This window comes from Lynx canadensis, chromosome D1 (genome assembly GCF_007474595.2).
Source record: "Lynx canadensis isolate LIC74 chromosome D1, mLynCan4.pri.v2, whole genome shotgun sequence".
NCBI lineage: Eukaryota > Metazoa > Chordata > Mammalia > Carnivora > Felidae > Lynx > Lynx canadensis.
In genome coordinates, this window is record NC_044312.2 from 16,503,750 (window position 1) to 16,516,174 (window position 12,425).

A 12,425-nucleotide genomic window follows, 5' to 3' on the forward strand; every position below is an offset into this window, starting at 1 on the left:
AATCTCAACATTTTTGTACCCATGGTGGTAAATGCCCAGTTGATTATCAGACTAGTTAGGAGAAACAAACACAGGACTTGGCCACACTTGAGATTTTGTGGCTTTCCTGGTTAAAGTTCAAAGCATTTGCCTGAACGCCTAAGCTGGTCCTAGAACTTACAGATAAGGTGAGTTGTCAGTAGCTTCTGGTGGTTTCTTGGGCTAAGGAGACAACATCTCAGATGCATGTCTCCTACTAGGGAGCCCTGAGCACCTCCCAGTGAGCAAGGCCAATCTATTGTTAAGTCTGATTCCCTGTCAAAGCCTGTCCCAAAAATGTTTTATAGTGCCTACAAAGTCCATGAGACAGCTTTGGATAGTCTGGGCAATGACACTTGCAGGATCCAGGCTCTTTCCAGGCAGCTGAGCTACGTTTTTCTTTTCTTCCCATCTCTCCCCTATCAGTATATCAAAAGTTGTTAGCTGAAAGCAAGCCCCAAGATCTCCCATTCCACTGAGATGAAATGAGTTTTCTTTTAAAATTTTTTTTTAATGTTTATTTATTTTTGAGACAGAGAGAGACAGAGCTTGAATGGGGGAGAGTCAGAGAGAGAGGGGGAGACACAGAATCTGAAACAGGCTCCGGGCTCCGAGCTGTCAGCACAGACCCCGACGCGGGGCTTGAACCCACAGACTGCGCGATCATGACCTGAGCCGAAGTCGGACGCTTAACCAACTCAGCCACCCAGGCACCCCGAAATGAGTTTTCAAAAGATGGAAACAGTATAGAAATTCTTAGTGTTGACATGCATAATGGAATATTTTCTGTTAGACTTTTTTAAATGACAGGGGCGCCTGGTGGCTCAGTCGGTTAAGCGGCCAACTCTTGATTTTGGCTTGGGTCATGGTCTTACAGTTCGTGAGTTCGAGCCCCACTTTGGGCTCTGCACTGGCCATGCGGAGCCTGCCTGGGATTCTTTCTTCCCTTCATTTCATGTCTTTTCCTCACCTAATGATTAGAAACATTCTAGGGGCACCTGGCCGGCTCAAGCCGAAGAGCATGCGACTCTTATCTTGAGGGCATGAGTTTGAGCCTCACGTTGAGTGATTACTAAAAAAGATAAAAATTAAATAAAAATTAAAAATTTAATAAACTTTAAAAAAACCACATTCTAGGAATCTTTCATCATTTTTGGTGTCCAGTGATGACGCACGCATGGGCAGGACGACAGCAAGGTTAGTCCATTACCAACCATCCCCCCATCATTTCTTACAGTGAATTCCCAGCATCCCAGGCTACCCCACCACCTCCTCTGGCTCAGGAACCCTGTTGCTGACCTGCCAGATTCTGCCTAACTCTGCAGCCGTGCACTTTAGAAGGCATTGTTTATTCCCAGATACTCCTTCTTTGGACTACTGACTGGATTTGGGAGGGAGATTAATACCTACCCTGTTACCCTGTGTGCTGAACACTTTGCCATATGTACATGGAGAAGGGCCTCTTGGGGAATGGGGCTTCCTTTTAATTCTGTTGCAAGAGTTTCCTTCCTCTCCCTCCAGAAGGAAATGACAAGCTCCTGTCCCGTAGGGATGGAATCTCCTCCCTTAAATCCAGGAAAAGGGATCGATCCTGAGGCCAGAGTGTACCCATAGCATCATTTTGTGTGTGTGTGCACTTGTTGGGGTATCACATATTTGGATGGCATCACATGTTTTGGCTGAATCTATTGATAGTCCAGTGCTACGCTGCCAGCTCCCTTCTCATTACCACCTCTTCTACACGTGCTCCATGGGCAAGAGCTGTTACTATGGAAATATATTATTTTTAAAAACAGAAGCAGCCCCAGGCTTGGGAAATATCTCCAGAACAAACCCACGCGAGCAAGGAGGTTAATAGGGTGTTCCTGGGTCCTAGGTGCTAGGAGAAGGGAGGTGGTGGTGGTGGAGGGAGATCAACATTCCATGTTCTATTCTCAGACTCTACTAGGTTCAAGTTCTTTCTGGTCGGTGTCTCCTGGACCTCCGCCAGGCACTTCTATGTAGGAGGGATGCTCTGCACCTATTTACTCACCCAGGGCCTAGCTTAGGCCAAGAAATGGGAACCAAAGAAGCTGCTGTGCCTAGGGGTGTTGGGAGAAGGAGCCGACGCCATCCACGGAGGTCATGTCCTTAACCCCACATGCGTCCAAACTATAGAAATCTAAGTGCGTAAGGGAAATCAGAGGAGATACCTCAAGTGAGCGAAGTTGCTCTTGCTGTGAGCTCGGGGGGGGGGGGGGGGGGGAAGGGAGTACCCCTTTTTCAGTATGGGGCGGGGTGGTCAAAGATCCCGCCTATTTTCAACCCCGGAACCTCCTCCCCTCGGCGTAGTCCTCCCGCCCTCCTCTAAGCGCCTGGGCGCCGGGCTCGCCAAGCCCCGCCCAGCGCGGGTGCGGCTCCTTTAAGGGCGGGTGGGGGCGGGGCGCCGGCCGTGTTGTCAATGTCGGCTTTGCGCACGCAGCCCTTCCGGAGCCGGTGCCGGTCCGCGAGCCCCCACGTCTCTGCAGAAGAGTCCCCGCCCGGGTCCAGAAGGGCCCACGCCGTGGGAGGAGTCGGGCGCTGGCAGGCGACTAACCCAGGTCGGACTGCCGGACCAACTGAGGAGGGACCCGGATCACGCAGAGAGGGACCCCGGCGCTGCGAGCCCCCAGGACTCCTCTCATCGATCTGTGGCATCCACTAGTTCCGGACACCCATCCCCGCAGAGCCCCCAAGCCCGCGCGCTCAGCCCCGGGGGAGCCCGCCCCCGCCCCGCGGCCCGCCCGGGCCATGCTCCCCCGGGGCAGCGGCTGAGCCCGTGCCGGGGCCCGGACCGGAGCCCGTGCGGAGCATGGATCCGGGCTGGGGGCAGCAGGACGTGGGCTGGGCGGCCCTGCTGATCCTCTTCGCCGCCTCGCTGCTCACGGTGTTTGGCTGGCTGCTACAGTATGCCCGGGGCTTGTGGCTGGCACGGGCCCGCGGGGGCCGGGGGCCGGGACCCGCCTTAGCTGCCGAGCCCGCGGGCTCCCTTCGGGAGCTGGGCGTGTGGCGCTCGCTGCTGCGGCTGCGGCCGACTCGGGCTGGTGCCCCCGAGGAGCCAGGCGTCCGGGGCCTCCTGGCGTCGCTCTTCGCCTTCAAGTCTTTCCGAGAGAACTGGCAACGGGCTTGGGTGCGAGCGCTGAACGAGCAGGCCTGCAGGGACGGGGTGAGTTGGACAGGAGCACCTAGGTGGTTCCCTCAGCCTTTCCTGCCAGGGCGGGGAGGGAGGGACTGCTCTTGCCTGGAGGGCCAGATGGGGGTGGGGATCAACTGGAGAACCCTACGGCTTCTCTTCCCCTCTGGGATCACAGAAAAGGGTGCAGGTGAGGCTGGAGGTTGTAGAAATCTAGCTATGTCCCAGATCCTCTATTCTGTGGTCAAGGTACTCTCTGGCTGCAAACCCAAGCACAAGTTGCTGTTTTCATAGCAACGCTAATCCCTGGGCCCGAGGGCACTTCCGTGTAGCCTGGGTGCTGGTTGTGTCGGGGAGCAAGGATAGAAGGGAAACAGGTGCACCTGCAGAAGAAATTTGCCTGGTCCTCATGCCACCACACCCAGTTAACATTTCATGCCCCAAATCCCTGGTTTGATCAGGCAGATAGATCCCCAAGGAGCCTGAAATATACACCACCCCCCCAGGCCCTTAGTAATTTCACTGATACAGTCTAACACACCCTTCTTTTTGCTGACCTGCAGTGTATATATTGAAGAAAAGGTGTTAAGGTGGAGAGCAGATTGACAGTCCATGCCCCTCTCAGTAGATGAGTCTGGAACTGCCTCTTGAGGGTCAGTCACAAACCAGCCCAGCCTACTTCCTCCCATTGCACCATGGGCATCTGGTCTCCCAGGAAGTAGGGCAGGAAGCATGGTCATAAGACTGAGGTGGGGTGGGAGGTAGAGGCCTCCGTGTCATGGGGCCCTCTCCCATCCCGGCCCAATATTCTGTCTTAACTCTCACAGCCCATCAGCCCCCTACCCAGAAGGTTCTCCATTTCCAGCTCCCACTAGGGCTTTGCTCCACTAGCTCCCCAGATGCCTGGAAACAAAAGTGGCCACGTAAGAAGTTGCTCAGTCTCCTCTGTCCAGCTAGCCAGCAGAAAGCCAGATGGCATCTGTTAGTCTACATCTTGAACTCATGCCTCCACCCACTTCTCCCTGTACCTTGTCCCTTGGTCAGGACAGACTCCCCAGGACAGCTGACTCAGCTGGACATTGGCCTCCCTTGCAGGGGGTGGGGAGATTGGGGTTCCTAGCATCCATCTCCCCATCTCCCTGGGCCTGGCCTTCAAACAAGCCAGCTACAGGCGCAGAGAAGTTGGTGTTCTCTGGTGTGCCAGGCACACGGGCCCTGTGAATCTGTTTCCTCCCATCCCAAGACCCGAGGAAGGGCTGCCAGCTCAGTGGGTGCCCCTTCTTCAGTTCTCCTTCCCATCCTGCTTTCTGGATGGGACTGCAGTAGGCTGTTTCCACTGCTGTGTAAGAATCAGGAAGCTCTTTCAAGACCCAAGCTAAGCAGCTTTCTGCTGCCTAATACCACCCTGCTGTCTGCCTTGGGGAATTAGCCAGGCCTCTGGAAGCTTGAGCTCTCTGAGCTTGCTTTTCTTGCCAGTGCCTCTGGTAAAGTTCCCCACGCCCATGTGGAGCTAGTCCTCAACCCCAAGAATATAGATAGGGTCATACTCTTGAGCCTCTGCATCCTGTGTATGTAGACGTAGGCTTAGCCTCATTTCTCCAGCTCTTATCTTGAATAAGTGGCCCTATTGCTTTTGCCTTTAGCTCAGCCGAGTCACTCTCTCCCTCACTATACGTAGGTAGCAACCAACACCTTTATTATTTTTTTTTCCCGGTGCGCACCTTTCTTTGGGGGTAGGTTGAGGAATGAAGAGAAAGGTGGGAGGAGAAGAGGGAGGCTCCTAGTATTCCAGGAGGAATCGAGGGTCTTCAGCTCAAGGTGATCTGGTCTTTGAGGTGGTCTAGCTCCTCCATCCTTCCTAGCAACTGCAGGCCCCAGAGAGGTGTGGTTCAAGGGGAACACTCCCTGTCCTAAAACCCTGAGCCAAGAAGGGGCCAGAAGCCAGCCTGCAGCTGAGGACTCCGCAGTGCCAGGACCCAGCCAGCAACCCAGCAGGCCAGCCCTGTGGGGGGCAGCTCCGGAGACCTGACCCTGTGTCCACATTACTTACTCCCTCAGAGTTCCATCCAAATCGCCTTTGAGGAGGTGCCCCAACTCCCACCCAGAGCCAGCATTAGTCATGTGACCTGCGTAGACCAATCAGAGCGCACCATGGTAAGGGGCTGCCGGGCACTGCCTTCTATAGACCCCGAGGGGGGCTGGTCCCAAGAGTTCCCTTTAGTCTGAGGGTTCATGGCCTGAAGTCTGTGAATGCCTTAGGAATGCAAGGATTGGCTTCAGGAGGTCTGAGAATCCCATTAAAGTTGCATGCGAAATGTAGCACATGTGTGTGTATATCTGCATTTTTCTGGAGAGAGGAGTCTTTGACTTTAATTCTTCTATGGGCTTGTGACCCCAGAAGGGTGAAGTCCCAAGGAAAACCCAGTGGGGAGGGCTCTCTAAAGGGCAGCGCAAAGCAAGGTTGGGCACCTTCCTCCATGCCTGACCCTCCTGGCCTCCGTGCTTCGCTTGTCTCAGGTGCTGCATTGCCAGCTCTCTGCTGAGGAGGTGATGTTCCCAGTCTCCGTGACCCAGCAGTCCCCCGCTGCCGTCTCCATGGAGACCTACCACGTCACTCTGACACTGCCACCAACACAGGTGGAAGGGGATGTGGGAAACTGAGTTGGGCAGGGGGCGGTTCAAGGCCTCAGCCTTTCAGTTTGGTTCCCCCTGGGACAGAATTTGGGAAGGGAGGGTCCTGGGGAGTAGGAGTAGTTGGAGGTGTGAGGCAAGTCAGCCCAGCCCCTTTGTCCCTCCTCCGCAGTTGGAAGTCAGCCTGGAGGAAATCCCTGATGAAGGGCTGCTTGTGTCCTGGGCCTTCACTGATCGTCCAGATCTCAGCCTGACGGTGCTTCCCAAGCTGCAGGCCAGGGAGGTAAGGGGGCAGGGCTCGGCGGAAGAGGCAGAGCAAGGAGGGGGTGCAGAGCTGGGGGCCCCACCTCTTTATTCTCCTTTTCTCCCTACAGAGAGGCGAGGAGCAAGTAGATCTCTCCACCATTGAGGAATTGATTGAGGATGCCATTGTCAGCACTCAGCCAGCCATGATGGTCAACCTCAGGGCTTGCTCTGCCCCTGGAGGCCTGGTAAGTAGGCACTCAAAGCAAATAGTCTGTATGCATATCGTCCCCAGGGTGCTATGTCGGGATCCTCGTTCGTTTTCCCTCCTTCTGCTCTTAGGTATCCAGTGAGAAGCCACCCACGGTGCCCCAGGCGCAGCCAGCCATCTCCAGACCTATCCGGTTATTCCTACGGCAGCTTCGAGCATCTCACCTGGGAGGTGAATTGGAAGGTGAGAGCTAGAAGCAGCTGGGGGCCTGCCAGGGCTATGGGTGCAGGTGCCCCCTGCCCTTCTTCCACGGGTGTAGTTTTATCATTCCTCGGTGGCTTCCCATCTTTGAGCATCTTCTCATTTCTCGTTCCTCCCAGGCACTGGGGAGCTATGCTGTGTAGCTGAGCTCGACAACCCTGCACAACAGAAGTGGACCAAGCCCACAAGTGCCGGTCCCGACGTGCAGTGGACTGATGACCTGGCACTGTAAGGAGTGACTCCTCCAACCCCACCCCTGCTCCTATGGGCAGACTGAAGATCAGACCCTTCCAGCATAGCCTTAGCACGAATCAGCTCTGCTTTCACTGAACTTTGGTGTGAGCTCCCATTGTATGCCAGGCCCTGGCCTAGGTCCTGCGGATACAGACGTGACCAAGATACACCCCCACCCCTGAGTCGATTGCAGGCTCCAGGCAGACACAGATGTATGTAAAGACGATGGTATAAGGGCTCCAGTCAAGATTTACACAGAATGCCGTGGGTGTGCTTAGGTGTGGGGAGATTAATTCCCATGGGGAATAAAGATCAGAGTAGGCTTCGTGGAGAAGGTGGCATTTAAACCGCACCTTAGAGCAAGAAGAGGGTCTCAACAGAGTGTGAGAGAGAAGTGTTTTTGGCAGAGGAAACAGCTTGAGCAAAGGGAAGGGGGTGGTTTGACATGGAGAGACAGGGAGGGCAAACGGGGCAGGATCAGGGAGGATCTGAATGCCTAGCATACTATTCACTGAGAAGAGTTCTGTCCCGTTCTCTTGGGAAGAGTATTTGTTTTTGTTTTTAATTGTTTTAAGATTTTTAAACATTAATTTTAGTTTTTTAAATTTACATCCAAATTAGTTAGCATATATACTTTTTTTAAGATTTACTCTTTTAAAATTTTATTTATTTAACTACTCTCTACACCCAAAGTGGGGTTCGAACTCATGACCCCGGGATCAGGAGTCACATGCTCTTCTGACTGAGCCAGCCAGGCACCCTGGGAAGAGACAGTAATTTGGAGGGCAGGCTCCATTGGAGCCCTTATTCCATGGGCCTGTGGCCTGTGATCAGTTCAAGGGTGGATTCAATTTACTAATCTTCCCCTTCCCTGCCCCACCTCCTCTTGGCCACAGGGATCTGGGCCCCCAGAGTCGGGAGCTGACCCTCAAAGTGCTGAGGAACAGCAGCTCTGGAGACAGTGAGTATGGGGCAGGAAGGAGCCCCTCTGGATGGGTGCTCAGCGGGGCCCGGTCGTGGGCCCAGCTCACAGTGCTCCCCCTTTCCCCAGCTGAACTCTTGGGCCAGGTCACGCTGCCTGTGGGCTCCCCTTCCAGACCGCTGTCCCGAAGACAGGTATGCCCGCTCACCCTAGGGCCGGGGAAAGCCCTGGGACCAGCGGCCACCATCGCAGTGGAGGTGAGAAGCTGAGCCTGGGGAGAAGACGGGAGGACACTGGGGAAGCGCAGTTTTTGAGGCGCCGCCTCTTTGCTCTTCTACCCCTCGGCAGCTTCAGTATGAGGAGGGCTCCCCCCGGAACCTAGGTACACCTGCTCCCTCCACTCCACGCCCCAGCATCACTCCCACCAAGAAGATCGAGCTGGACCGGACCATCATGCCTGATGGCACCATCGTGACCACAGTCACCACCGTCCAGTCCCGGCCTCGTGTAGAAGGGAAACTAGGTAAAGAGAAGGGAGCCCAGCTTGAGCCAGGGGTCCCTGGCTGCAGACCCATGCAGGACAGGGAAGGGCAAGGGAAGACCTAATTCCAGCTCCTCCTGTATCCAGCCACATCTTCCTCATCATCTTTCTCTCTCAAGCCTTCTCTTCCATCCCTCCTTTTCCCCGCTGTTCCTATCCTGCTTTAGCGCTGGGTCGGCCAGGGCCTCCTCTACAAGACTCTTGTACTTCGCTCTCTTGCCGTTCCTTCCCCCCTGGCCCTGGTTGCCTACTTGCGCCTCCTTCTACCCTCGACCTCCTAGCATCCTTGGGATCCTCCAGCAAACCCAGTGGCCTCTGTAGTACTTCTCCCACTCCCAGGGGCCCTCCAGGACATTTCTCCCAGCTCCAGAGGTCTCTTGGGGTTCCCCCCACCCCCAGGGGACCCCTGTGCCATCTCTGTGCACTCTGCATTTTCAAGGTGTCTCCCCATACCCTCAGTGGGTCCCATGCCATTGCCCCACACTCCCCTTGCTTCCCGTGCTGTCTTTTTGCCCCATGGCATCTTATTAATCACCCATGTGATTAATTGTCCCTTCGTCACCCCTGCCCTCTGAGTCAGCCAAAGTGTGCATCTCAATAAAGGCAGTAGGGGGTGGGGGCCACTTTAAGGCACCTCCCGGCTCACTGACCCTCCCCCACCCACCAGACTCCCCCTCCCGCTCCCCGTCCAAGGTGGAGGTGACCGAGAAGACTACGACTGTGCTGAGTGAGAGCAGCGGCCCCAGCAGTGCCTCCCACAGCAGCAGCCGTGAGTGGGGGATCGGGAAGTATGAGTGGCGGTTGGCACTGGAGCCCCAGAGTCAGAAACCATTTTGGGTGGGGCACAGGAGTCCAAGTCCAAGAAGGAGCCACGGAGGAGTCATGTTACCAATCCTCTGTACCCCCAGCAGGGGAGAGCCACCTTTCCAACGGCTTGGACCCTGTAGCAGAGACAGCGATTCGCCAGCTGACGGAGCCCAGCGGGCGGGCAGCCAAAAAGACACCCACCAAGCGTAGCACTCTCATCATCTCTGGCGTTTCCAAGGTAACAGGGCTCTGAGGAGAGGAGCTGGGATAGGGAGAAAGCCCTAACGGGTCAGTCCTGCCCATTAAAATGTGTCCCTCCTGCCAGGTGCCCATCGCTCAGGACGAGTTGGCACTGTCTCTGGGCTATGCGGCATCCCTGGAGGCCTCAATGCAGGATGATGTGGGAACCAGTGGAGGTCCCTCCTCACCTCCCCCAGACCCACCGGCCATGTCTCCAGGACCCCTAGATCCCCTCTCCAGCCCCACGAGCGTCCAGGAAGCAGATGAGACAACACGTTCGGACATTTCTGAGAGGCCATCTGTGGATGATGTTGAGTCAGAAACAGGGTCTACTGGCGCCCTGGAGACCCGCAGCCTCAAGGATCACAAAGGTGGGGAAATATTGGCATGTCCTCTCCACTTCTTCTTTTTTTTATTTAAAAAAAAATTGTTTATTTTTGAGAGGGAGAGAGAGAGAAACAGAGAGAGGGAGCAGAGGAGGGGCAGAGAGAGAGGGAGACAGAGGATCCAAAAGAGGCTCTGCCCTGACAGCAGAGAGCCCAGTGTGGGGCTTGAACCCACGAACCTCGAGATCATGACCTGAGCCAAAGTTGGACGCTTAACCGGCTGAGCCACTCAGCCGCCCCTTCAATTTTTTTTTTAATGTTTACTTATCCCCCTCCCCTTTTATGCCCAGTATCGTGACCTGGGTCCTACTGGACACTTACGGGAATGGGATTCCCAACCCAGTTTGCCTTCTCCTTCCTCCCCTAAGGGATCGCTACATTTCCCAGCCTGTTTCAACCAAGCCAGCGTAGAGAAGGGGCACTTACTGCCTTGGGTCCTGGCCTGGATGTGACAGGCACAGGTGACTGGGAGGGATGCCAAAGAATTTCCCTTTACCTCTGTTCTTCTTTCTTCCTGGGTCTAAGCACACCCCTTCTTTCCTTCTTTTTTTTTCTCTCCCCCCCGCCCCTGCCGACTTCCATTCTGTACTCGCTTTCCTCTGAGTATAAGGAATCCTACGCCCAGTCAAACCTAGAAGTGTCCTTCTAGCAGTGACACAGCCCGTGGATAGTCGTGGTGCTTTTCTAACTTCTAAGGACGAGAGGCTTTGCCCCCAAACATCTTTATCTCTCTGCCAACGAGTCCGTCAACCACACATGTATTTTAACTGTGATGTAAGCCTGCATCACTTCTTGGGATAATGAGATTCCTAAGTCCAAAGCCTGCTGTGTAAACACTTGTCTCATTATACTGGTCCCAAATTTACCTCCTTGAAGTTTTCCAGATGCAGCTTCCTGCTCGCATCCTGGAATTTGGCCACCCACCTTATCCTTTCATGATTTTTATGGGCTTTTAGAAATGCCCTCTGCTCCGTCTTTTCTTTCCAGAGTAAAGAGGTCCATTTGTCAGTCTGTCCTTACAGGGAAGCAGCCCTGTGACATTCCTCCTCAGCGGTAATAGTTAGACTTGCCCACAGAATCCCATGAGCGCCACCATTTTTTCCTCAGGAAAGATAAAAGGCATTGTTTTGTCTCTACTTTCTTTCCTAAGGAAGCCTGGCTTCTAGGCGAAGGAAAGGTTCTGTTCTGTATCTTTGACCCCTCCGTGCTTGGTCCTTTCTCTGCTCCCCACCTCACCCCACGCCTGTCATACCCCTCTGTCTGCCTCAGCCTCCCCTCTTCCCCCACAGTGAGCTTCCTGCGCAGTGGCACGAAGCTTATCTTCCGCCGGAGGCCTCGACAGAAGGAAGCTGGTCTGAGCCAATCACACGACGACCTCTCCAACACGACGGCCACCCCCAGTGTCCGAAAGAAGGCTGGCAGCTTTTCTCGCCGCCTTATCAAGCGCTTTTCCTTCAAATCCAAACCCAAGGCCAATGGCAACCCCAGCCCCCAGCTCTGAGGGCCCTCCTCACCTTTTGAGCGAGGAGAGGGCAGGAGTCCTCTCAGCCCACCCTCCACATCCTCTTCCATTCCCCTTCCTGGATTCCCAACAGCCTGGGCCAGGGAAGCCCTCTGGGTTCCAGGAAGCCCTGTCCACCCTGGGCTGTGGGGCCAGTTGGAAGGGTGCTTACAACAGGAAGCATGAGAGAGGCGGGCACCTGTTGCTGAGAACACAGAAAAGGGAGTGGGTGGCCGGAGCAAGAGGAGGGCTCTGCCCCTGCACTTGTGGGCATTCCTCGGAACTGGTTGTGCTGTCGACATTGGCCCCTCAGAGGAGTCCCAGGGTGCTCAGCTCCTCAGCTGGTCCTTCCTCCCCTATTTATTCTCTTTTCTATTTATATGTGTGGTCCAGGACCCTCAGTGCACAGACGAGAGAGGGCATCTCTCCCAGGTGACCCTTCTTTCCTGTCCCAGGAAGGTAGGCAATTCCCTTTGGGACAGGACTCCCTTGTCTCCCTCAGGTCCCCACTCTGACCAGCACCAGTGTCTGCCTCTGAGGACATTGGCAGCTCACAGAAAGCCGGGCCGGTGCCCGGGCTGGGGGGCAGGTACTCCCCACCTCCCTGCCTCCCCTCCTGCTCCTCGTCCCTCCCTCCCTTTATTACCGTTTTTGTACTTGATGCCTTCTCTGTGAGCAGTGGCTCTGTTGGAAGGAGGGAGCCCAGAGCTGGGTGGGAGCCTTCCCCAGAGCGATGGCTCCAGAGGCTTTACTAAAGACTGATGATGATGGAGCGAGAGCAGGGCTGCACCCTCCGCGTGTTGGGAGATGATGATGTCCATTGCTGTGTGATGGCTTGGAATTTAATTTATTAAATTAAAGTCAAATTGGAGTTTATAAACTGGACCACTGGTTATCCTTTGAAAGGTGAGTGGGCAGCGAGGCTGTGGGATGGGTGGGGTGAGAGGGTCAGAGACAGGGGCCCAGACGGTGAGGTGGAGTAGGCGACCCACGTGTTGGGGCTGCTAAGAAGTTCCTGTGGGGAAGAAGGGACCTAGAGAGGATGAGGATGTGGCGGGTGGGCTGAGAGGACCTAGAGAGGATGAGGGAACGGGCCTTTGAGGGATGATATTGTAGCAAAAGAAGGCCATCAGAGAAGAAAAAATCAATTAGGACAGGCATCTTCACTCCCCTTTCTTGAATAGGCTGTTGCTTCCCTGATAGAACAGAATCCTAGGCAGGGACTCTGGCTCTAGACTGCCTAGATTTGAATCTCAGCTGCTGTAATTACCTGCGTGAC

The 12,425-nt window shown here is 54.9% G+C and overlaps 1 protein-coding gene across 2 annotated transcripts; it reads left to right on the top strand.

Annotated features, from left to right (window-relative positions):
- Positions 1 to 2,445: 2,445 nt before the first annotated feature.
- C2CD2L (C2CD2 like) lies at positions 2,446 to 12,022 on the top strand. Of its 2 annotated transcripts, none has more exons than XM_030332565.1 (14): positions 2,446 to 3,202; positions 5,228 to 5,323; positions 5,687 to 5,806; positions 5,973 to 6,083; positions 6,175 to 6,291; positions 6,386 to 6,497; positions 6,635 to 6,743; positions 7,646 to 7,710; positions 7,801 to 7,928; positions 8,020 to 8,194; positions 8,880 to 8,981; positions 9,121 to 9,257; positions 9,345 to 9,630; positions 10,935 to 12,022. In XM_030332565.1, the coding sequence occupies exons 1-14, from the start codon at positions 2,849 to 2,851 to the stop codon at positions 11,144 to 11,146; spliced, it is 2,124 nt and encodes a 707-aa protein (XP_030188425.1). In that variant the 5' UTR covers positions 2,446 to 2,848; the 3' UTR covers positions 11,147 to 12,022. The 2 variants fall into 2 exon arrangements, with proteins under 2 accessions (XP_030188425.1, XP_030188426.1); XM_030332566.1 differs by having other exon boundaries at positions 2,447 to 3,202; positions 9,124 to 9,257.
- The last annotated feature ends 403 nt before the right edge of the window (positions 12,023 to 12,425 follow it).